Genomic DNA, 25,724 nt, shown 5'->3' with positions numbered 1-25,724 from the left:
CACAACTGTTGAGCCTGTGCTCTAGAGCCCGTGAGCCACAACTGTTGAGCCTGTGTGCTGCAGCTATTGAAGCCTGTGCACCTAGAGCCCGTGCTCCACAACAAGAGAAGCCACTACAATGAGGAGCCTGCACACCACAATGAAGAGTAGCCCCCGCTCACAGCAACTAGAGAAAGCCCATGTGCAGCAAAGAAGACCCAATGCAGCCAATAAATAAAATAAATAAATTTATATATATATATATATATATATATATATATATAAAAGAACCACCCACCACCAACAGAAGGTGAAACACAACTACACAACTTTGGGTCTGAGATTAAATTAGTTGATTGCCTCTTGAAACAACAACAACAAAATCAACATTCTATAAAGGATTATAACATGACCCACAGTCAACACAATATAACATTCACAATGTCTAGGATACAATCTGAAATTACTCAACATACAAAGAACCAGAAATAGAGGATGAATGATCAGTGAGCATAATGATCAATATACAAAAATCAATTATACTTCTGTATAGTAACATCAAACAACTGGATCTTGAAATTTAAATGACAATGCCAAAGAAAAATATAATACCACCTACAATAGCACCAAAAGGGAAGTACTTAGGTATAAATATAGCAAAATATGTGCATAATATCTATGTACGTCTCTAAAGCACAAAATATTGATGAAAGAAATCAAAGAAGACCTAAACAAATTGCGATATATACTATGTTCATGGATTGGAAGAGTCAATATTGAATACGGATTCAATATGGATTGGAAGATGTCAATTCTCTACAAACTGACTATAGATTCAGTGCAGTCCAAATCAAGATCTCTGCAGGATTTTTTTTCTTATAGATGTAGACAAGCTGAGCTTAAAATTTATATGGAAAGGTAAAGGAACTAGAATAGCCAACTAATCGTTAAAAGGAAAAACAACTTTGGAGTTGTCTACTACCTGATCTCAAGACTTAATATGAAGCTACAATAATTAAGACAGTGTGGTAGTGGTGGACAAATAGACACCTACATCAATGGAATGAACTCCAGAATCCATAAATAGACCTGTATATATCAACTGATTTTCCAGAAAGGTGCAAAGGCTATCCAATCCTTCTTTCCAATAAGTAGTGCTGACGAGAATGTGGAAGAACTGGAACACTTACACGCTGCTGGTGGGGATACCAAATGGTATAGACAGATGCTTTGGGAAAGAGTTTGGCAGTTACTCATAAGTTTAAAGATACTTACTACAAGCCAGAAAGAGAAAAACAAATACCATATGCTAAATCATATATATGAAATCTAAAAAAATTGTACTGATGAACCCAGTGACAGGGCAAGAATAAAGATGCAGATGTAGAAAATGGACTTGAGGACATGGGGTGGGGGGGGTGTGAAAGGGAAGCTGGGACGAAATGAGAGAGTAGCATTGACATATATACGCTACCAAATGTAAAATAGATAGCTAGTGGGAAGCTGCTGCATAACACAGGGAGATCAACTTGATGATGAGTGATGACTTAGAGGCCTGGGATAGGGAGGGTGGGAAGGAGTCGTGGGAGGGAGGGGATATGGGGATATATGTATAAATACAGCTGATTCACTTTGTTGTACAGCAAAAACTAGCACAACAATGTAAAGCAATTATACTCCAATAAAGAGTTTTAAAAAAATTACTTAGAATTTCCACCCCCAAAAGAAATTAAAAATTATGTCCCCACAAAAACCTGTATGTGAACATTAATAATGGATGCATTCATAACTCAAAAACTGGAAACAACCCAAATGCTCTTCAGCTAGTGTGAATTGATAAGCTATTGTACAGCCATACAATGGAATACTACTCAGCAATAGAAATGAACAAACTAGTGATAACTACAACAACAAGGATGAATCTCAATTGCATCATGCTAAGTGAAAGAAGCTAGATTTAAAAGGACAAATATGTGTGCATCTATTTACGTGACATTCTGGAAAAGGCAAAGCTATGGGGTTAGAAAACAGACCACTAGTTGCCAGTGGCTGGAGTTGAGGAAGTGCTGGCTACAGAGGTGCAGCAGGAGGTATTCTTACGGGGGGCGGGAGGGATGGAACTGTTTCATATCTTGATTGTCAAAATAAACTGTATGCCAGAAGAGAGTGGAGTTTTACTCTATGCAAATATGTATTTTAATAAAAATTTAAAAAAAGTAAAAAAGAAACAATTTATAGCTCACAAACTGCAAACAATATTTACTGGACGTGTACCATTTGCTGGGACTTACGCTGGACCTTGAAGACACAAAGTTAAATAAGACAATCCCTTCCTTCAAGGAGCTCACAAATTCACAGGAATATAAGGCATGACGACAAGTGTTTGGACTTAATGTTGAGGGATATTGGAGATGGGGGCTGACATGTGCTCATGGCATACTGTGGGAGCACTAAAGGAGTGGGTGGGATGGGAAATAAGGTAAGCTTCCTAGAGAGGAATTGCTTCAACTGAAATTTGAAGGATGAGAAGCAGTTAAGCAGGTGAGGAGAGGCTATAGGCATTGCAGATAGAAGAGGTGGCACAGGGGAAGCCTCAGGCGGTGAGAAAATCTAGGACCTTAAGGGAATTGTAAGGACTTTGGTGTGGCTAAAATGAAGGGAACCAGAAGAGCTAACAGGCGATGGGACCAGACCATAGCCATGGGGAGGAAGATTACAGATAATCAGTCCAGAGAGCTTGGTTTTTTCCAGATGATGGTGGGACAGGTTTTAAGCAGGGCAGTGCGATGGATCAGATTCACACATTTTTAGGCTCACTCTGGCTGCATTGCAGAGGATGGGCCAGATGGGAAGGCTGGAGGTAGAGGGATCAGGGAGGGAGCTGGGACAGGGATCTGGCTGAGAGATGTAGCGGCTGGGACCAGGTCAGGAAGCAGAAGAAGGACTGATTGGAGAGATATTTAGGGGTAGAATGGCCATAACTGGCCACCCACTCAATATTTGAATATTCAATCTCAGCACCTTTGCACTCGCTGCTTCTTCTGCCTGGATTGATCTTTCCTAGGCTCTTTGCAGAGCTCCTTCCTTCCCATTCCTCAGGGTAAGCCACCTTCTCAGAGGAGCCTGCCTCACTACCCCATTCAAAGGACACCGTTTCCCAACACTCTTACATCACTTTATTTCTCTCATAAGAAATATCTAAAAAAATTTATCTTACTTGTTTATTTACTTGTTCATGGTCCAAGCACATGGCTCTGAGTTCTAAGCTCAACTTGACCCTTTATTAGCAGTGCAACCTTAAGCAAATTACTCATCTTTAAGTGCCTTAGAGTAGGAATTTGTGAAGTAGGAATAATAATAGCTACTTCATAGAACTGTCATCAGACTAAAATGGGTTAATAATGTAAAGTGCCTAGAACAACTCCCAGCATCTTCCTAGCACCGTGCTTGGCACCTAGTAGGCACTTTAAAAAATACTTGCTGAATGGATTTGACTAAATGAAAGAAGGAAAGGTCCCATGTTCACCAGCAGATGGCACATGTATGAGAAAAAGTTAAAACTGGTTCCACTCTGACAAAAATTCACCAACAGATGTCACTGTCGCTCCCTGGGTCAAGAAACCAAGGATGAGACCGGCTGAGCCAGTGGCAGATGTTGCCCAGAGAGAACGTTAGACAAGAATCCCAAATGGAGGGCCAGAAAGCTGTAACTGTATTAAAAAGTCAGAGTCTAGAAGCTAAAGCTAAATTATGTTTTGCATGATTACATATTCTCAAGCTGCATTTTCCTTCTGTTTTCTCACTTTATTGAATAGTATAGCAAAAGGAGCTGGCCATGCGGGTCTCTCAGTTCAGTGCGGTGAAAGGTTGTGGAAGTGAAAGGGAGTGGGCCTCTGACATGCAGCGGAGGGAGGCCGCGAGCCCTGAGTGACATCTCTGCCTCTGAGCTTTGGATCTCTGTGGGGTGGGGACAGTGCTCACAGACCTCTGTGCACCAGGGTCAGGCACCCAAAAGGGCACATGGCCCAGCCCCTGGGGGAGCGTCTGGCCTGGTGCAGACAACGGGCCAGAAAACAAATCAGTCCAAACAAAGGTCTGGGGTGGGGGGGGGGGGGTGTCCAGTGACAGGAGGAAGAGGGTGAGGTCAGGAAAGCAGAGGGGACTCTTGAGCTGTCCCGCTGCTCTCTGTTGGGGGTAAGGCATCCCAGGCCAAGGGTACTGTGTGAGCAAAGGTGTGGGGTCTGGAATCGCTGGGCTCCATTACTAGAATCTGAGTAGGCTGGTGTGGCTTGAGAATAGCACTCAAGAAGTTGTTTAGCGTGGCTGGAGGACAGGGTCAAGGACAGGGAGTGCGTTAGTTATCCAGTGCTGGCAGTCTAGCTAGTCTAGCAGTCTGGCACTTTTTCTTTTCCCCTTCAGATCTTGTCAAAACTCACCGGAGTCCAGGGCCCAACAGCCTGGTACAGTCCTAGTTTCTTCTTGTCCCAGTGTAATTATTAATAGAGGTCTCTTTCACTCTCCAAAGTTTCCTAGTTTGGATGGTCAGTGCAGTTTTGGGCCCCCTATGCCTCCATTATCGCAGTGACCCCGTCTTTACTGAGCACAGGAGCTGGATGTGGTCTGTCTCAGCAGGCGCTCGGCAGAGAGGAGAGGCTCAACAAGGATGAGTTTCATCCAGGTGCACCCTGGGGCCTGGGGTCCGGAATAAACCCCTTTCTCCTCTCAGAGAGGGGTAGAGATGCCCCTTGCCTTGAGCAGGAGGCCCCATCAGGGTTTCTGCCTACAAGAGGCTGGAGCCAGGACTTCCCTGGTGGTCCAGTGGGTAAGACTTTGTGCTCCCAATGCAGGGGGTCCGGGTTCAATCCCTGGTTAGGGGACTAGATCCCGCATGCATGCTGCAACCAAGAAGTGCACATGTCGCAACCAAGAAGTGCACATGCCGCAACTAAAGATCTCGCATGCTGCAATGATGATCCCATTTGCCGCAACTAAGACCCGCCGCAGCTAAAATAAATAAATATTAAAAAAAAAAATCTGAGGCCTGCTGGAAGCTGCCGATGGAGGCTGAAGAGAGCTCTCCACCCCTTCCTTGTTGGCTTTTTGCTTATCTCCACAGGCCTGGCCACAAGAGGCAATGACCACAGGGGTAGAGATCCAGAGTTAGGAGATGGGGCAGCCCTGCCAGATACTCACACCCAGAGCGGGGCAGAAATGGCCCCAGGGGGGGCATCCTGAGCTCTGGATCTGCTCTGCTTCTGACACCCTGTGTGGCCTGGATGGGCTCCTGCACTCACTGGGCCTCAACTTCCCCACCAGTACACTGAAGGGTTAGTTGAGGTGGTCTCCATGGGACTGGCCACCCCCGGGCAAATCACTGTGAGGCAGTACTGAGGAAAGAGGGTGGAGATGGTGAGAGAGGGGTGTGGGGCAAAGGAGGGGACTCTGCCCTACCAGGAATACTAACTGCCCCCATCACTTCTCCCAGTCCCGGAAAGGCCATGCCCATAAATTAGGGCCATGAGTCTGCCAGGCAGAGACTTAATGAAGAAAGCGATGGATTTCAGTGAGAGCAGACAGTGCCTCTGGAGGTCATAAGTCCAGCCCCAGTCTGGACAGAAGGAACCTGGAGCCAGGGAGGGGCAGGGGGTGTCCACGGTCAGGATTGGACTGAACCAGGAAGGCAGGAGCCGGCTCTGCTGTGTTCACTGCTGAATCCCCAGCAGCCAGCACACAGTAGGGCTTAAACAATGTTTCTGACTGACTAGGGATCAGATGACACAGCAAGTCACGCTGAGCTCAGCCTGAAACCCAGTCTTCTGGGCTCCGGCTGGTTCCTTACTGGTTCCCACCCCAGACCTGAGGGGCCTGGGTAGGAAAGGGGTGTCAGAAGTAAAAGGCTTCTCAAGGAGATGGTGATCGTGACTTCCCTTTGTGTTTGAGAGGAAATTTCAGTTTTTACAGAGTCGCAGAACCCCAGGAAGTCTGACGTGTTTCTCGGCGCAGAGCTGCCTTCAGGTCTATCACATTTCTGACAGTCACACATCTCTTCTCTCCCTTTATACCTGCTCTCTACCCCACGTGCTCTTTAAGGGCACATCCTCGATGGAGCTTCCCCCCAGCACTTGGCCCCGCAGTCCCCTGCCCACCTCAAACGTCCAGCAGCATTCATAGCATCTGACTAGAGGGGGAGGCTAACCATTCGGTGGGTCCTCGGCACAGCTTAGAGAGGGTCTGCAGTGAGTGGGTGACATCACGGTGTCAGGGGAGGGCCAGCCAGACCCCTCCATCTCACCTTTTCCTGCAAGACCTCTTCGTGGCCCCTTCCCTTACCCCCCACCCTTCTGGCCTCTGTGGGCATGGCTCAGCTGATTCCTCTATCTCCTGTGCCCCGCATGAGGCCTGGCACAAAAAGGATGGGCAGAAAGAAGGAACAAGTAAGAGAACCATGCAGTTCTGTCCCACATATCACACCTCTCCACTTCCGTGACATCTCCTTGGAGGGTGGAAGTCCCTCTAGTGCCTCCCAGTGGAGAATGAGGGGAACGCAGAACCATCTTACCCACACACATCCTCCGATCTACCCCCAGCCATTAATGGTCTTCTTGAATTCCACAGACTAACAGATCTTCCTGTCTCCAGGCCTTTGCACAAGCTGATCCTTCTGATTCTTCTCTGTTCTGCAAACTCCTACTCATCCCTCAAAACCCTACTCAAATGTGACTTTAAAAAATTTCCCTAGGCTGGGTATAGGGGCCCTTACCCTGAGTTCTCACCTCTTTCCTGAGACTTCTTTTCTCTGGAACTTAACTGAATATGATTTCTCCCCTGGGTCATTAGCTTTTCTAGGACTGGCAAAGTTGTACTCAGTAGAGACTAAATGAATGGCTGGATTTGCAGAGGAGGCTGGGGGCCCTGGGGACCTGCCGATAATCCCTTAAAGCCACAGGCCACTGACAGGCTGCAAGAAGGGGAGCTACTCAGAGACAACATTTAATGGGAATCAGTAAATGGCACTGAGGTTAAATGTCAATTGGCATACATTAGGTACTCAATTAGTTAATTTTTGACAACTAGTTGATATTTAGCTTAGCATCAGCTCTCATCTAAAATCCTCAAAGAGTTTTGCTGACAGTGAACCACAGCTAGTAGCATGTTTTATTTGCCAGGACTTACTGCAGTCTTAGGCTACATTACCAGAGGACACGTCTTTGGAACTGGGGGGAGGAGGGGTGTGACCTGTTAGAGACACAGTTCTCTAACCTGTGTCAGAGAGACCATCACTATTTCATCCTGCGGGACTGGCAGAGCACCCTTTGAAGATCACTGACGGATGGCAATGCTTCAACGGAATTTAACCCCTTCTCATGAGGAATGACTGGGTGAAGGGGTAGGGAATTTGCTGGGAGAAGATAAGGAGGCTTGTGCACTGCCAACAACTCTGTGAAGAGCTGTCCTGGCATGAGGTGTGCTCCTGGCCTCAAGGCAAAGCTGGGACTGTCAAGGAGTCCCAGGCAGATTTCTCTGACAGCAAAAGGGATGCTCCCAGGAGGGGAGGCAGTGAGCTCCTCCTCGAGGGAGGGTGCTCCTTGTTGACACAGCTCATGAGGCTTCCCACATTACCTCTGAGGTCCCTGTCAATGTTTAGAAGACACAAATTGTAGCATTACACAGCCCTAAGATTCCAAAGTGCCAGAATTCTAGACTTCGGCCATGTGGTTCTAGGACTCTGAGACCCTGCATGTAAAATGATCCAGCCTGGGGTCCTTGAGGCAGGTGACAGCCTCTTATCCTGGCTCTACTGGCCCAGAACCCACCTGTCTCCTTGTTCCACATATCTCAAGGGGCTATTTTATCCACACCCCTCACTGCTAGGCTGCCTCTCCTCTCAGTTTCTCACATATTCCAGGTGCAGGTCTTACCCCTCTGGCCAGGAGAGCATGGCGTGATGCAGGACATAAGGGAGTATCAGGTAATCCAACAGAGGGGATGAGGCCAAAGCCACAAATAATGATTCCTCTTCTTTTCTGTCTGAATTAACTGCCTCTGATTCTCTGTAGCTGGATTTTCTCCCTGATAGTCTCGTCTGATGCTAGTGTTTGTCAGTCCAACATCTCCCCCGTGACCCCCCAGCTCACCACACTGATGAGGAACCAAAGGCTAAGAGGATGTAGAGGACGTGTAGGACCCTACCCTGGCTGTGGATACCGCTATCTCAGCATAAAAAGCAGACTGGTTTTGAGAGCAATGCCATCCCAACAGGAAGTCCCTCCATGTGTCTAGCCTCAAGCCTACCACGTACAGTCAGAGCCCATTCCTTTTCCCACCGTCCGGGAGAAGACAAGAGTCACTGCTTCACCTCAGGAAGGTCCAAAATGCTCTAAGTGTCTCCTCCCACCCCCTTTAATGACCCAAGGTCAGCAGGAATGACATGGCACCACTTACAAGAGCAGAGTATCTGAGATTATTGCAGACTTTATAGAAAACTGCCGAAGGGAGATCCAGATTTCCAGGGTGGGGGTGGGAAGGCAGGCCTCAAGCCAACATGTTAAAGAAGGGTGACTTCCTGTGTGCAGAGGCAGCACAGGCCAGCCGTTCTGCCTGACCTAGGGGGTGGGAGTCACGGAGAGGCAGCCCCCTCCCACTCACCAATTGTGCTTTGGGATCATGCAGAAGGCAGGGCACTGAGGCTCTGACCCTGGACAGGAGGGCTTGTGCCTGAGGCAGAAGGAGAGACCATCTTCCTCTTCCAGAAGGCATATGGAAGGCAGGGGTTGGGAGGTGGCAGCGAGGAACCCCCAGAGGAGAAGAGTCCCATGGGTGGGAAACAGCATGTGGCCAGCAGCTCCCAGCCCCTCAGAGCCCCCTCCCCCACCCCTCTCTGTGGCACAATGGTCAGGTGACCCTGGTTCTGAGGCCAGACCATCTACTGCGCACCTCCAGGACTCTTCTCCAGGATCTCCCATGGGTATCTGCTAGTATATTTGGGGGCGGGGGGCAGGGCGGGGGGGGTGTTGCTTGGCACCTGTGCCTGTTTTGCAGGGCTAGAGAGCTCATCTTAAGAGGAAAGGGGGGTGGGTAGACCCCAGGGATGGATTCCTCACTGGACCTTGACCCAGAGAGTGGCAGTGTGGGTACTGAGGGCAAGCAATGGATGTAGGAGGGATTGAGAGCCTAAGACTTGGGCAGGGGGATGACACTCAGATCGGGGTGAAGAGTTGAGAGTTTGAGACTGGGGACAAGGACTGAGTATTGCAGTATCAGAGCCAAAAGTGGGAAAGGCGGAGGACTGGCTCCGCACTAAGGCTATAAAGGGGTATATCTGTCCCTGGGACGGGAGAGATAGACATGAGCTAAGCCCCAAGTCTGGGCCAGGGAAGGGAGTGGCCTGAGCTGGAGCTGGGGTGGTGGGTGGTATGAAATACATCCTCAGATTGAGGGAGGGTGTCCAATCCTCAGAGCCCAGGGATACAGGATGGAGAGTTAAGAACTCCGAGATGAGAAAAAGGGCTCAAAGTCCACACAAACCTTCCGGTGGGGGTGCTCTGCTTCTGAGACCAGAATGGGACGTGAGGGCCCCTGAGCCCTGAAAGGGAGCTGAGGGCTGCAAGCTGGAGTGTAGTCTAGGGGGAAGTTTCCTGCTGAGAGGTCTGGGTTCAAAGCACAGGGTGGTGGAAGCAGTCTCAGGGCCCTCGGGTTGAAGGACAGGGTCTCTGGGTGAGTCCTGAAAGGGTGGGGGGGGGGGGCTTCTGGTGGTTCAGGAGGGCTGCCAGGGCCTGGGATGGGTGAGTGGAGTTTCTGGAATCTGAAGAGGGTGTCTCCGGGTCGTTGATGGTGACAGCTCTCAGAAGCTGGGGAGACGGGGTACAGCTAGGGGCCTCCAGGTGGGGGAGGTGCCATTATCCAAAGGTCCCAGATCCGCCAGGGCAGATCTCAAAGCCCCAAGCTCATGGGTGTCTCATACCCACGGCCTCGGGACGGGCAGCCTCGGTAAGGTTATCTGCTGGCAGGGGCAGCCCCCAAGTCCCAACAGGCGAAGCTCAGAGGCCCGAACCCGGGGAAGTGGCGCGAGAGCCGGCGGGGGCGGCCGGGGCGGGCGCGCGGCGGGGGTCGGCGTCCTGCTCGTAGCGGTAGTGGTAGCCCTCCATCTGGTCCCGGCACGCCTCGCGCAAGTTACGCATCCAGCGCTGGATGCCGCGGCGGTTTAGGTAGAGCACCATTAGGAAGATGAGGCCGATGAGCGCCAGAACCAGCCCGAAGAAGACGTAGGAGGCTTCCAGCTCCGGGCCGGAGAGTTCCACTTCTTCCCCGCGACCGTCAGCGTCGCCGTCGGCGCAGCGCAGCCTCGCTTCGTCCAGGTCCAGGAAAGGCCGGTCGTACAGCGCCCGCGGGGCGGCGCAGCGCAGGCGGCGCGCGTCGGGTACGCGCTCCGTGGCGTTGCGCAGCCAGGCCAGCAGGGGGCGCGCAGCGCAGCCGCAACGCAGGGGGTTGTCGGCGAGCAGCAGGCGCGGCGCGGGGAGGCCTCCATCGCGCTCGAGCGCGCGCAGCTCGTCGGGGCCCAGGCCGGCCAGCGCGTTGAGGCGCGCGTCCAGCTGCTCCAGGCGCGGCCGGCGCAGCGCGGCGGGCGGCAGGCGGCTCAGCGCGTTGCCCGCCAGGCCCAAGAGGCGCAGCTCGTCGAGCGGGGCGAGCGCGACTTCCAGCGCGGCCAGCAGCGCGGGGCCGCCCCGCGCCAGCGCGTGGTTGAGCTGCAGCGAGCGCAGCGCGGGCAGCCCGCGGAAGGCGCCGCCGCCCAGGGCGCGCAGCGGGTTGTGGCTCAGGTCGAGCGCCGCCAGGCTGGGCAGCCCGTCGAAGGCGCCGTCCTCCACCACCTCGATGTTGTTGTGCGTGAGGCGCAGCGCGGTCAGGAGCGGCAGGCGCACGCCGCCCGCCGCCGCCGCCTCCCCGTCCGCGTCCCCGCCGGCGAAGGCGGCCGCGCGCAGCACAGTCAGGTTGGCGCCCACGATGGTGAGGTTGCGCGCGTCGGGTGGCACGTCCCGCGGCGGCTGCCGGAGCTCGGCGCCCGACGCGCAGCGCAACATCAGCTTGGGGCCGCCGAAGCAGTAGCACTGGAAGGGACAGGGCGCGGCAGGTTGGCTCAGCGCCGCCACCACGAGCAGCAGCCCCGGCAGCAGCGGGCCCCTGTGCTCCGGCTGTCCCGCGCGCGGGGCCATCGCGGCTGCCCCCGCATCCAGCGCCCGGGCCGCCGCGCTCACCAGTGAGTTCGGAGCGCCTTGGGGGCGGGGAGGGGGGCGGGTGGGGCAAGTCCTTGACTCGGAGCGCCCGGCGTTTGTAGTCGGTCCGTCCGCTGGCTCTTCACTTTCCTGGCTGGGGCGAGAGGGGTCAGGCGGGGAGCGGAGCCCCCCGCCCCCGGTGCCCTCTCCGCCCTGCGCACCGGCCTCCGACTTCCGCGGCCGTTCTGGGCGCGGAGCCGAGTGGGCAGGGTTTGCCTCCCCCCTCCCCGCCTCCCGGCCTCCTCCTCCTCCGCCCCCAGCGGTGTCTCCGCGCCCTCCTTGCGGAGAGGCGGGGTGGGAGGCCCCCGAGAACCAGGGCTTTCGGCTGCCGCTCTTTCTCTTCACCCCTCTTGGCTCTCGGACTGCTGAGAAGTTTGGCTCTCCGAGGTTCTGACTATTTCCCCCGCATCTCCCCCCCACCCCGCGTTTAAGCTGGTTCCTTCCCCCTCCCTCTCTGGCACGTGTGGGGTGGGGCGGGGCCGAACTCGGGAGAGCGGGCAGGTGGGTCAGCATCACCCAGCGAGAATTTGAGGGGAGGACCTTCGAGCTCCTCCTACAAGCGCAGGAAGGGATGAGGGGTGGGCTGGGAAAGTTCCTCATTTTTTCAGCCTCTTCCTTATCCCTGTGATCAAGGAGAGAGCTGTGCTAGGAGAGAGGAAAATCCCCAGCCTCAGCCCCCTCCTACGACACCCCATTTACTTCAGGCCTGGCTTGGTCAACCCCCTGCAAGTCCCGAGAGACCACCGTCTTCTCCACCCCACCCCATCTATCCGAGGAAGTCGCAACATTCCCTCCTCCTTCCACCCCTCCTCCCCCCCCCCCCCCCAAGTCACTGGCTGCTCAGCAGGGAGTTCTTCCATCTGATTTCCTCCATCAGGCTGGACTCCACCCCCAAGCACTCTCCTAGGCCCTGGGACCCGGTGGGTGTGGTGATTCAGCTCTTTGCTGTCCCCTCCCTGCCCCAGCACCTTGGTACCTTCGCTAGGCTGTTCCGGGTCTCAGGACCTTAGGGTTGTTGGATGCCATCAGCTGCCCCTCCTCCCCTCCAGGGTACCTCACCTGTAAATGGTGAATGGGTAGGATGATTTGGGCCTCCAGAGGAGCAGATTTTGCAGCATGGTGTGGGGGTCTCAGAAGGGGCCAGGGCGGAGCTGTTTATAGGTTTGTTTTGTTCTGGATTTTTTTTCCCTCTATAATTGGGAAGCTCCAGACTTGATTTAAAGAGACAGGCTCCTGAGAAGGGAGCATTCCTGGCTTTGGCATGAATTATTCAGGCTGGAGAGGCTGACACTTGATCCGCAGGCCCTTCTGGTATCAGCAGAGCTGGTTGGGATAGAGGCTCCCCCCAGCCTAAGAATCAAGGCTCTTTCTCCTAAAACAGGGATTGTTGGGTTGACTCCTTCCCTGAGGTTATGTATAACTGATCAACCAACAGATCAATACCACTTAAGGAGAAGAGGTAGGGGAAGAGGTAGACCCTGCAGTGGCCTGGGTCTCAGACAAGGGCCAATGTTAAGGCCCAGGGCTGTTGATGCTGGGGGTTGCCAGTGGGGGTTGGGGGGGGGTGGCCTCCCCTTCCCCTTCGCCTTTCCTCTCTCTCCCTGTCCCTATCGTCACTCCCAAGTACTGGTGGATGAGAATTGTAACTTGCACGAGCACATTAGACATGTCTGTACAGATGTACATGTGAGGTTGTACATGCACGTGTACACATAGAAGCAAGCTTAACACATAATCAGACCTAGGTGTGTTCACATGTGAGTGCACACACACACACACACTCATGCTCACTTAGGTGCCATACACATGCATAGAAAGGCTTGCATAAGCTTGTGCCCAGCTCCGGGTAGGCTCAGATGTGCCTCTTGCAAGTACATGCAGGCTCATCCACACATGTGCATATATGAACGTAGATTTGAGTGCATCCTGGTATGTGTCCATAGATTCATAAGCACATACACATTTGAACATTCATGCTTCCGGGCCCATGCAGGTGCCTGGGTGTGTTCTCAGAGGGGCAAGCTTACAGACTCATGCGTGCAAGCACATGCATCCAGAGGTTGGCCAAAACACTCTTAGCCCACTCCTGCCCTCCACCATGCCCTTGGTCTGTGGAGTGAACAGGGTGTGGTGTCCTTTCTCATATGGGCACAGGAGCTCAAACAAATGTCATTGAGGCTGGGCCCTTAGCTCTTACACTCACCTCAGCCCTGGCCCATGTCAGCTCCAAGCCCCAGCTCTGACATCTCCCCCAGTGGGAGACACTGGCTCTTCTTCACTATTGTGTTTCCGGTACAGGAACTGGCACAAGAGACTGTGCAGTAAATGTTTGTAAGTGAATGAATGAATGAATGGAAAGGTCTTTGCTTTCTTGTCCTGCTGCATAGAGCCCCTTCTGCCTCCAGCCACTAAGAAATCACAGACCAACTGCCAAGGCCACATCTCCCTCTCCAGGCCACATGGCGGCTGGTTTCTGATTGGTTGATGGCTCTCCTGGGAAAGGCCTGCAGAGTAGCAGGAAGCTTTGGTGGTGGGGGTTGGGTTGTGTGTGCAGGTGCTAAACACCCCAGTTGGGGAAAGGAGGACCAGAAAGAACCTAGGACCATCAAGTGGCAGAGAACAAGGCAATGATTGTGTTTTATAAGTGGAGAGGTGAAGCCAGAGGGCCAGGGACTTGCCACAAAGCCTGTGGTCCTCAGGGCTTTCCCTAGAAACCTGACCCCAGGGTCCTTGCCCAGGGCTTTGTCCAAGGTAGTAGCTGCATCTGAGAGGGGCCAGCACCATAGGGAAATCTGATCCGGACCCCAGGAATCTGAGGCAAAGAACAGAGGCCAGGGTGGGTCTGGTGTGACCTTGGACCTCTCTCCACCTCTGAGCTGTCAGCTTCTACTTCTGCAAAGTAGGTGGGCTTTTGAATTCTTGTCATTCCTGGTCCTTTCAGATCTATTGTGACAATGTGAAGGGAAAATGTTTTGAAACAAGGAAAGCCATATCAGTAGGGTCTGCGCACCTAGCATCCATGTGACTCTAGGTGAGGCATTGCCCTTTTCTGGGGCTGATAGTTCCCATGTCGTTTTGCTCTGTTCCATCTTCCTTCATCTCCCAATACCTCAGATTCATGGTAGATAGTAAAAGGAGTGAGTCTCCACTTGCTGACTCTGTATATGCCTCTACCCTGCCTTCTCCCCACCCTCCCCTCTTTGGGCAGGTGTTCCTTTTCTCTGTCCAAGTTCCCCCAGAACTAAGTCTGTGAGCCATTTGGGGGTCTCTGTTCTCTGGAGGAACAGCCCCCTCCATCTTGGGGTTGTCAGTGTTCAGTATGCAGTAGGTGTTCAATAAATGTATGTCCAATTGTGTCTGAGGCTGTGTGTTTATTCTCTGATGCATCAAGTGGATTGCTCACTGTTTGCCCCACATGGGGTGCTCTTTCCCCTTGATTCTATTTCTCCAGTCCATCCTTCTGGCCCTCAGGGCTCAGCTTGATTTCTGTCCCCTTCAGGAAGCCTTCATGGCTTCCTTCTCTCTCCTTTGAACTTCACTGAGTGATCAGAAGGCTAGAGCTCTCCTGAGCCCCCTGACTGTCAGCAGTTGGAGCTCAGGACCAGTCTGATTTCTTGTGTTGTCAGCACACAGCTCAGAGCTCAGCATGGAGAAGGCACCAGGGAACATTCACCAAATGAAATAATGATTTAAAAATCTCTGGCTCAATCCACCCCTGTGAAGCAATCTAGCTGAAGATCCTCCATCTACACTTTATACCAGGAGACAGCCGCCCAGAAAGGTTAAGTGCTTTCCTCAAGGTTGCACAGCTAACTGAGACCGGGCCTGACAGGAGCTCAGGTTTCCTGCTCATCTCCTTTGCCGCAGCCCTCCCCGTCCTAGGTTCTCTCTCTAGGGAGTGTGACTGGGTCAGATCCCAGGGGAGCCTGTGGGCAAAGAGCTCAGGCACTCAGGATTTCCTTAGGACTCAGCAAACGAATCACTCCCAGCCCCACCCAGGCAGGATGATTGTGTCTGCCCTGTGCCAGGTTGAGAATCCCCCATGTCAGCCACGCTGGACCCCAGTGCTTGAATTTATTACCCCACTAGGTCCCAGAGCCCCTCTCAGCCTTTCAAGGAGCTGTTCCCTCCCCTAAACTCCAGCTCCTACACCCTCTCTCCCTGCTAAGGCCTTACCCTCTGTAAGCTCTACGAAGCCTTGGTAGGGAGCCTGGAGAGGTTTTTGACTTCCCTGAGGTCATCCAGCAGGTAACCCTTCCCCATCTGCCTCCAGCTCCATTTTGTCCATTAGGGGCGACTCAGTGTTACTGGAGCCTGTGGACAAGCCTGCCTTTCCAGCTCTGTTTCCCTCTCTGCAAAGGTGTGTGTGTGCACGGGATGATCTTGGAGGGCATTTGAGTCCTGTACCCCTTGGCCTTTTAGGGATGAAGGCCATGGAGGGGAAGGTAATACTGTGACTTGCCCAAGTTGGTGCCCGCGCCTTCTCAATATGTGACCTTGAACTTGGCCCCACCCCCAATTATAAAGCAGTGGTAGGATGGTCTGGGGGGTCCTCCTAAGTCTGATGCTGTATCAGCCTGCAATCCAGGCTCCCTTTATCCTGGCGGCCCTCATGCTGGCCTCCCTTTCCCTCTGCTCCCACTTCGTCTGAGGCAACTGGAGGAGCAGCCCGGCCGGCATGACATGATTAAGCTCAGTCATTAGGTAGTGGGGGAGGCCCCAGGTTCTCTCCTGTAGCTTCTGCACTGGTGCGGAGGGGAAAACTCCACTGCAGGCTTTGCTGTTTCCATTTCTCACTCCCCCCTCCCCCTACTGCCACGAGACACAGGAAAATCCATAGACCCAAGATTCATTTTCTCCATTGAGTCAGCAGAGGCCACACTCTGCTTCTGAGGGGCGGGCAACGGGCTTTTAAATAACTCTCTGATATTTAATACCCTCCTCCTCCACTCTGTGGCCTGGGCCTCTGGGGAGAGGCTAGAATAAATGAGTTGGATGGATCCTCTGAAAGTCCTAAGTGCTCCTGCCTGCATATCAACCCACCCTCCCCCACCCAGACTTCCAGGCCATGGGGAGAAAACCCCATTCCTTGCTACCTTTGCGCTGTGCTTTACAGTTTCTAAGTGGTGCCCCAGGTTGGGTTTGTCATCCCCAGTTTAGAACTGGAAACTGAAGTTTAGAAAAGGGGACTGACCCCATCTGGCTTTTGGTCTTCGTCTGCTGTTGGCTGGCTGTGTAACTTTGAGCAGGTCCCTATCCCTCTCTGGGCTTCTATTTCCTCACCTGTGCTACAAGGTGGTTCAGCCTGTGGGTTGCCACTAGTCCCTCTAGCTGTTGTATTTCATGAGTTGCTGCCCAGGTCTAGGTCTCCCCTCATGGAGCTACTTTTTGCCTCCATACTCTTCTTGGGGAAGCTAAAGGGCAGAGCAGACTGAGGCTCAAGGCCAGGCAGAGTCTGGCCCCAGGATTCCAGTGTAAGTCAGGGACAGGATTGGGTGGGGGAAAGGAGCAGAGTTAGATACTTTCATCCCCTCCTGCCCACCCCCCTTTCTTTCTTTTGCAGGTAGAGTTCGGGACAGACCAAGGGCAACAACATATTTAAATCTTGGCTTCCTTAAGACTCAGGGTTTCAGCAGCTGTAGATATAATTTGAGAATGTGGGAACAACACCATCTTCCTAAGCTGTGTCAGGGTCAGGCTCCTGATAATGGAAGTTAGTGGGCCCAGTTCTCCTGGCTTCACCACTGTTCTGTGTCATTTGGAAGACAGAGATTAATATCTCCATTGGTTATATGAGAACACTGGGAGGTTAAGAGCTGTGCTTAGGGTCGCCTCAGACTAATGATCGAACAGGGACTATAATCTAGGGTTTCTGATCCCCAGCTCATCCCACTGCCTGCTCTAGCAGGAAATTGGAAGAGGCAGGTGAGTTCCCTCTAAGTCTGAGAGTGACCTTACTTTCCTAGCGTCCTCTTGGGTCCTCACAATCCTCCTGAGCTGTACCAAGCCTTCTACTTCTAAAATTACAGAATCTTAGAATCAAAACATTGAATTCTAAGAAGCACAGACTCCGAGAGCCATACAGCCACGGTCTGTTTGAATCAGAACATAAGACTCTTATGGTGTTGGTAATATGAATGGTGGTGAAGTACTTAGAGCCTGTGGTAGGTTGTTATATTAATGTTCCCCAATGAAACCTGCCTATCTGTATCCATACTTTTATGCTGTCCCTTCTCACACTGACCTTGGTTAGGCCATATGAATTCCTTTGGCTGTTGAGGTATCAGCAAACGTAATACAAGCAGGGGGTTAAAAAGTGATTGTGCCCGGGTGCTCCCCTCTTCTTGCTCCCCTGAGATGTCCATGTATAGAAGCCCAAGTAAGCCTCTTAGAGGAAGAGACCAGCAATGAACCATCCTGCTGAAGCCCTCTAGACCAACCAGGTCCAGGATGATCTTCCAGCTGACTCCAGCTGTCTGAGTGACCCTAGATAAGACCAAGAGAACTACCCAGCTGGCCTGAGCCCACATTGCTGACTCACAGAATTGTGAACAGATAAAGTGGTTGCTATTTTAAGCCATTAAGTTTTAGGGGGGTGATTTGTTACACAGCAGTAGATAACTGATTCAGAGCCTTAGAATTAGAATTGTAGAATCTTAGTCACAGATTCCATATACCCCTACAATCACAGTATCATAGATTTCTGGGACCAGAAACTGGAATCTTTGATGCAGTACCTAAGGAATAGAAGGGTCCTGAGGACTCACTTCTTTAACTCTCACCCAGTGCTGCACTCTCCTTTAATTCACAGAATAATTGACCTACTCACTCTGTTCCGACCTGGAGCCCCCTGCTACAGTGTCCCCGATTCTTCAGCATCTGTCCATCCTGTCACGCAGTCTTCTTGTTCCACTCCTCAACTGGTTTCTCAGTTCTTCCTTCTTTAGAGAGCCTTCCCATGTTGATTTACTTGCTCTTGTCTTGGGAGCTAAATGTGGCCTTGGCGGAAATTTGTCCTGGTATTTATCCCAGTTCCTGGCGCAGTGCCTGGTACAGAGTAGTGTTAACGAACATACCATGAGGGAAAACAACCATTACCACCACCACAAAACTCTCCTCACCTCTTCCTGCTCTGTTCCCGCATTACTAGTTCTGTGATCTGTCCATGGTGCTGAATGCCTATCCTTGCTACTGTCTGCCTCAGAATGGCTACTTCCCAAGGGTAGGAATCGGTCCCCTGTCCTGGAGTTCACTCAGTCTCCCTCCCTCCCTTCCTCTCTCCCTCCTCTCTCCCTCTTTCTCACTCTCTCCCCCTTTCCTTCTCTCTCTCTGCCGCATCCCTCATATCCTATCTCCCTCACCCCCCACCCCATCCTCCACATACAGATCATTGGCCTGAACTATTTAATGCAAACTAATATGAGATGGGATTCCCTGGTGGCTCAGTGGTTAAGAATCCGCCTGCCAATGCAGGGGACACGGGTTCAGTCCCTGGGCCGGGAAGATCCCACGTGCCGCAGAGCAACTAAGCCCATGTGCCACAGCTACTGAGCCTGTGCTCTAGACCCCGCAAGCCACAACTATTGAGCCCACGTGCCACAACTACTGAAGCCTGAGTGCCTAGAGAAAGCCCGTGCACAGCAACTAAGACCCAACGTGCCCAATAAATAAATAAATAAAATTTATTTAAAAAAACTAATATGAGGTGATGTATACTAATTAGGATTAGGTCTAGCTGTATGCATCAGAATGCCCAAAACAACAATCTCTTAAATGATATGGAAATAGAAGTTCATTTTTTTTCCATAAAAGAAATTCCAGGGGACTTCCCTGGTGGCACAGTGGTTAAGACTTTGCACTCCCAATGCAGGGGGCCCATGTTCAATCCCTGGACAGGGAACTAGATCCCACATGCATGCCACAACCAAGAGTTCATATGCCACAAATAAGGAGCCCATGAACCACAAGTAAGGAGCCCACCTGCTGCAACTAAGACCTGGTACAAATAAATAAATAAATAAATATTTTAAAAAAAGAAAGTCCAGATGTAGCAGTCCAGAGTCTGAATGGTTTCTCCACAGTTATGGAAAACCAACACTCCTTCCAGCCTCCCACTCTGCCTTCCCTAGTGTATAGTCCTCATTCTTGTGGTACAAAATAGCTGCTAGGGCACCAGCCATCACATCAGGTAGCAGATGGAGGCAAAAGATAATTAAGGGTGTCCCTTCCCTTTATGGGCACGTCCCATAATTTCATCCAACAGGTTCACTTGCATAGCCACATCTAACTAGCTTCAAGTGTCCTGGGAACTATCGTGTTTTAACTGAGGGGAAATTTTCCCAGCAAAAAGTTGTGGTCCTTACTGCTGAGAGAGAAGGGGAAATAGTTATTGAAAAGTAACTAGAAATCTCTGACATTCACAATGAAACAGTGGTGTTGATGGTGACAGTGAGTGTGGTTTACTAGTTGTGTTGATGATGACAGCAATGGTAATGGTGGTAGTGATGATGTTGATAGAGGTAGTGATAGTGGTAATGGTAGTGTTGATAGTAGGTGGTGATGAAGAAGGAGCTAATGGTGAGGATGGTGATGATAAAGCTGGTGGTCAATATAAGCTCTCATCCAGGAGCACAGACTCACTCAAGCATCAGCGTGGACCAGGAGAATACCAGAAGATAGATCCAGTGACTACAAGGTGTCTGGAGCTTGGGGCCTGCTCCAAGTCACAGGGGAGTGGTTTCTAGCACCCTTGCTGCTTTGCAGTTGATCAGCCATGAGCCTCTCACCTTCCCAAGTCCAAATCACCCCCAGAAGAGCATGAATCAGATTTCCTCCACACCCCATTTAGGCTGGAAATAACTCTGGAATGAAAATTTAAGGCCTTAGGGAGGTGAAGCAGGAAGGGTGACATTGGACTTCCATTTATTAGACAATAAACATTGATGGAATTTGTTATTTCACTCAAGGAAATCTTTGCTGTGAAATACATAGAGAAACACACAGACACATAGCCTCAGACCTAGAGACAAATGATTACAAGGACAGACATGTAAAGAGGGTTACAGATGTGCAGAAACAGGTCCATAGTCATGGAGACCCATAGGCACAGACACACTCAGTCTCACAAGGAGGCACCAGGCCAACCCCTCTCCCCAAAGAGATGTAGGCCATCCAGCCATCTTATTCCATAGGACAACTTTCTTTTTACCCCTGGGTCCCGTGCACTGAAGGCACCAAGGAGCCAGAAATGACAATGAAGAGGGGGCTCAGAGATCAGTAGCCAATCAGAGAAGGAGGCAGTCTGACTTTTGATACCCCTCCCACCTGCCATGAGATTGCACCAGTGCACCATGGCCTGCCCCAGGCCAACCCAGGTTCTGTGGCTGAAGGTGAGCAGAGAGGTAGGAATTGGGTAGGAGGGGGTGTGTCCTCCAGAATGTCTCCCCCCAGGGGCCCAAGGACACACCTGGAGGCCATTAGCAGAGGAGCCATCAGGCAGCAGGCTCCGGCTCCAGGTGAGAAGGCGTGATGTGAACATGTGGCAGCCTCCCGCCAGCTGGAGCTGGATCATGGAGGACACCTTGGTCTGAGTGGGTCCAGCTCACTCCCCCAGCACCCACATAGAAAGCAGAGGTAACCACAGCACAGGCCCTGGCGCTCAACATTGTTGGTGAGCCCACCTCCAGTTTTACCTCTCACGCATTTTTGACATCAGATTTCCTGACCTTCACAGTGACATTCTTCTAGGAAGCCTTCCTGATGACTCCAGTGCCCCCTTTCCCCATCACCCCACCCCGTCTCTTTCTTTCTCTGCTTCTGCTCAGAGCTTCTGTATGACATCGTCCTGACCTACCTATCCTTTCCATTGATCCGTGCTGCTTGGTAAGTGACAGCCCTGCCTGGCTCCAGCCGCTGCCGCCCTCCTGCTCTCTGCCCAGCTGGAGCAGCTTTATTTCACTGTAATTTCAGTTCTCTCTTAGTGATGGAAGATGTTTGGGTCCCACCTTGGCTCTCAGTCCCCTTTGCGGCTAATCCTTGGCCCTGGGACTCATGACTGACTCATTTCCCACCACTGGAGTGCTGGAGCTCCCAGCTCATGAAGGAGCCCCCGGAGAGCCCCACTCTTTGCAGACAGACCATCTATTGCCACACGAGCTAGGACTGGTGGTTTCCTGCGGCCCCAGAGCCTCTGCTACATTTCCAGCTTCATGTTTGGCCATTTACCAGGACGACTTAGTGCTGGTTTGCCCCAGCAGGTCACATTCTAGGTCCCTAGATTTCCCCGACTGTATCCCAAAATTGTAGAGAAAGCATTCGGCCTCAGGTGTGGCTGGGGTAGCTTCCCCCAACCGAAATAAAGGCCTGATTTCCCTGGGGATGTCTATGAGCTCATCACTTTACGGAAGGCTGCAGAAAGATCTTGAACGCTGGCCAGAACATTGATTATTGGCTGCCCCACAGATTCCTGGACTTAGGACAGGAACCTCGGGACAGACAATGGACAGCAGCCTGAGCAGTCAAGAAGCAGTTGCCTGTTGAGGCAACCCCTCACTCTGTACCTCAGCAGCCCCCGTGACACACCCACAACAGACAGCTCGCCCCCCTCCTTAGCCCAGGGCCTGGCTGGGTGGGGGTGGGGGGGCTTCAGCTTGGCCCTGCCAGTGTGTCCCCACCCTTGCCCTGGGGAAGGGAAAAAGAAGCCAGTTGGAAGTTCAGAAAAAGAAAGGCTAAAAAGGAGCCCACAATCGGCCCTAATTAGCCACCGGGAGAGAGAAAAGGAGGTCAGAGGACTGAGTCTACTTCTGAAAGAAAGCACCTGGCAGGCAGAGCCGTGGCTGGTTTGTGCTCCACACCACGCAGCACGGGGCTGGGCCCTGCACGCACGGGCCCATCTGAGCCTGGCCTCTTTGGCCCCCCAGCTGGGGAAGGGCTCCACATCCACCCACAGGCTCCATCATGGCCCTCTCCTCTGGCAGAGGCAGCTGGCTTGAGGGAGGGAGGGAGAGAGGGAGGGCAGGCAGGCTGACTTGACTGAGCGCCTGCTGTACACAGTGCACTGGGTAAGCTGAGAGTGTCACATACATGGTTGTATTTAATTATCACAGTGGCTCTGAAATGAGGTATTTGGCCCCAATTTTTAAATAAAGAAGTGGACACGCAGGTTAAGTAGTGGACCCAAGATCACACAACCTAAAAGGGGCTGAGTGGAGAGTCCAGCTCAGGCTGTGGGCTCTGCAGCCTGTGCTCTGGGTGCTATAAAATGAGGGCTCAGAGGACAGAACCCTGGTCTGCATCATCTCTGTGCCCCCAGTGCCCAGCCCGGGGAGGGGCAGGCATGTGGCAAGTGCTGAGAAGAGCTGTTGAACTCAACAGGCAGGACAGGCTGAACCAGGGAAGGACATAGAAAGAGAGGGACAGATGGAGGGATGGTGGAGGCACTGCAGAGACAGAGAGGCAGATCGCTTCCATGCCCTGGGATACCATGCAGGGGACCCTCGGGGTGGGGGGCTCTCCTGGGGCTGAGGACAGTGCTGGACTGAGCACAGCCTGTACCCTGCCAAGGGCAGACGGGAGGAAGAAGTGCATTTCTTCTCCCCACTTTTCCACTCCTCCTACACCCCAACCCACCCTAGATGCTTAAGCTGAAGCAGGAAACAAAATGAGGAACCTTTAGCCCTTGCTGGAGCCAAGCCACCCCTGCTTAGTCTGGGCAGATCACCAGCAGGCCAGCTGGGCCAGAGCCAGGCCGTGATCCAGAGCTGGGCGGGGGGAGCTTTGGGGAGGAGAGGAACACTGGGCCTTGGGGCAGGGCCACTGCGGGCACGGCGTCCCTTCACACAGGCTGCTTTTTCTGACAGGGGCCGAGTGTCCCTAACACAGGAGAGAGGCAGCAGGATGGGGAAGGGGATGGGGACCCTCCTTTGGCCCTGCCTGTGAGCACCTCAGTAGCAACTGGGGAATAGGAGAGATGTATTTTGGGTCAGGCTGACTTCACACAGCAGTTGGTTCAGTCTTCACGGCCGCCCTTCTGAAAGGTAGTGATTCTCAATCTTGATTTTAAAGATGAGGAAACAGGCACAGAGAGGGCAAATAACTTGCCTAAGGTCACAGACTGAGTAGGAGAAGAGCTGGGATTCCACCCCAGGCTCTTTGGCTCCAGGCCTGCTCTTAATCACCATGATCTCCTGAGAGGAGCAGCGTGAAGCTTGCCTGTCTGCACCCACCAGCAATTAGGGGCCTTCGGTATTGTGAAAAATGCCAGCGGAGTGTGTCTGATTAGCCTCATCAGTGCCCAGCATGGGACACGTGTGTTTTTAAGATGGATCACCATTATCCTTGGCTGAAGAATTGCGTGGGGTTTTCTAATTACAAATTATTCCTGCTGGATTTCATTATGCTCCCTCTTGTACTGGCTTTTTGTGTTCTCAATAATCTTACAAAACTTTGAAAATCATAGTCGGCCCAGCTTATTTTCTAGGTCTTAAAATATACAGCTAAGCTTTTATTAAGGCACAATGTTGTTATATTTTTAACAAGTGAATGTTTGACTCAATATTACAAGAAGACAGCGTTTTTTGAATTTTACCATTCCACATTTATTATGAGTCGGAAGAGCAGGATGGAAATTTACCTTCCTATAGAAAACCGTCATTCATTCAGAAAGCAAATCTTTTTGTGGTAGAGGGAGGTTCTCATGTAAGTGTTTTGAGTTGTTTTCAACCAACAGTCAACTTGTAGGCAAGTACCCTGAGTTAATTTGATCATTTCTCAGTGAGACTTTTCACTGAGGACTGAAAATTCTTCAGATTTAACAACAGTAACAGAGACGGCAGAAAAAGAATGCTTTATATCATCAAAAAACAAAGGAGAAGAAAATGCAGTGGTCATCAGGACCCAGCATAGGTTTACTTAAAAGCAGTCAGGCTAATCTCCCATCTCCTCCTTTGGGAGAACCTGAGATCAGGGGTCTGTCAATCTTGAAAATCTTGATTTCAAAAAGGCATTTGACCATATGATGTCACTTATATGTGGAGTCTAAACTATGACACAAGTGAACCTATCTATGAAGCAGAAACAGAATCATGGACATAGAGAACAGACTGGTGGTTGCCAAGGGGAAGGGGGTTGGGGGAGGCATGGAGTGGGAGGTTGGGGTTAGCAGATGTAAGCTTTTATATATAGAATGGATAAACAAGAAGGTCCTACTGTATAGCACAGAGAACTATATTCAATATCATATGATAAAGCATATGGAAAAGAGTATATAAAAAAAGAATATGTATATATATGTGTATAACTGAATCACTTTGCTGTACAGCAGAAATTAACACATTATAAATCAACTATACGTCAGTAAAAAATCTTAAAACTGGAAAAAAAAACACCACCACCCCCAAAGGCATTTGGAACATCTCCCAAGGTATTTTTATGGCAAAATGAGGGGAAGGATCAAATAGTGATACTCTAGGGGAATCCCTAGCTGCCTGGCTAGCTGGTGGAGGAGAATTGATTGGTGGATCAATGGCAGCCTGGAGGGCAGACTTGAGCCCTGCTCAGGCTCCGTCCTCCATTCTGACTGGTGGGTCTGACGTATTTTTGAAGGACTTGGATGAGGCCAAATAAAATGTGTATCTAATCTGTGGGCAGGAGAGTGACTGTGTCAGATGGCTAGACTGAGTTTCAAAATGATCTAAATTGACTTGACCTATAGGTGACAGCTATAGGTTCAAGTTCACCCAGGTAAATGCCAAGTCCCTGTTGGGGAAAATGTTGGGTGAGAGAGAGGGGAAGGAATCATTGAGCACACACTAGGCGCTATACCCTTTGCATAAGATCACTCACTGAAGCCCCTAAGAGGGGGGCGGTGCTCTCATTTTTTAGGGGAAGCAGCGGAGGCCCTGAGAAGCTAAGCGCTTGCTCTAGGTAACGGCTAGAAACAGTTGGAGCTGAGATCAAAACCAAGGCTGGTCAGACTCCTAGGTTTATCCTCTCACAAAATGTTTAGGACGAAGGAGAGCTTAACAGCAGTTTATGTGAGAAGAAGACAAACACACATGTGATGTTAGTTCCAAATGCTAACGCCGAGGCTCTTCTAAGCCTCTCTTTTGATACCACCTTGGAGCCAGGCTCGGGGTGCAGAGATGAAAACACCCAGCCCCTGAGCAAGCTGAGCGCGTAGTCTGGGCCGAGAAACCAACACAACCACAGGCGAATTGACAGTCCTGGGTGTACCGAGTGCTGCGGGAGCCAGGGAAGACAGGCCTCCTCCCCAACTCCTGGCAAACTGCACAGAGGAGGCAGTACCTGGCCTGAGGCCTGAGGATGGCTGGCTGATCTATGAGCCCAGGGGGCACATGGGTTGCAGGCCCAGGCAGAGGGCACCAGCCTGGGCACATCATTTCTGCCCCTCTGGGCTCACTATAAGGCCCAAGAAATGTCTGGGTTGAGGGGATGGGGAGGTTTGCCAACCCTCCACTC

General features: G+C 51.6%; 2 protein-coding genes across 3 annotated transcripts in view; both read right to left on the bottom strand.

Moving 5' to 3' along the window:
• Positions 1 to 6,748: 6,748 nt before the first annotated feature.
• TPBGL (trophoblast glycoprotein like) lies at positions 6,749 to 12,032 on the bottom strand. The gene has a single exon (XM_057748497.1). It carries the CDS (start codon positions 11,844 to 11,846, stop codon positions 10,017 to 10,019), a length of 1,830 nt encoding a protein of 609 aa, XP_057604480.1. The 5' UTR covers positions 11,847 to 12,032; the 3' UTR covers positions 6,749 to 10,016.
• Positions 12,033 to 12,142: 110 nt separating this feature from the next.
• Positions 12,143 to 25,724, bottom strand: part of SLCO2B1 (solute carrier organic anion transporter family member 2B1) — an 83,573-nt gene continuing 69,991 nt past the window's right edge. Inside the window, exons 14-15 of one of the 2 annotated variants that reach the window (XM_057748492.1) lie at positions 18,076 to 18,293; positions 12,143 to 12,305 (exon numbers count right to left, since the gene is read on the bottom strand). In XM_057748492.1, the coding sequence (XP_057604475.1) occupies positions 18,119 to 18,293 (175 nt within the window). In that variant the 3' untranslated portion in view covers positions 12,143 to 12,305; positions 18,076 to 18,118. Of the gene's footprint in view, positions 12,306 to 17,891; positions 18,294 to 25,724 lie in introns of those variants that run through there. The other variant, XM_057748491.1, reaches the window with a different exon arrangement.

This window comes from Hippopotamus amphibius, chromosome 9 (genome assembly GCF_030028045.1).
Source record: "Hippopotamus amphibius kiboko isolate mHipAmp2 chromosome 9, mHipAmp2.hap2, whole genome shotgun sequence".
Classification (NCBI taxonomy): Eukaryota; Metazoa; Chordata; class Mammalia; order Artiodactyla; family Hippopotamidae; genus Hippopotamus; species Hippopotamus amphibius.
This window is presented reverse-complemented; position numbering and strand designations above follow the sequence as displayed.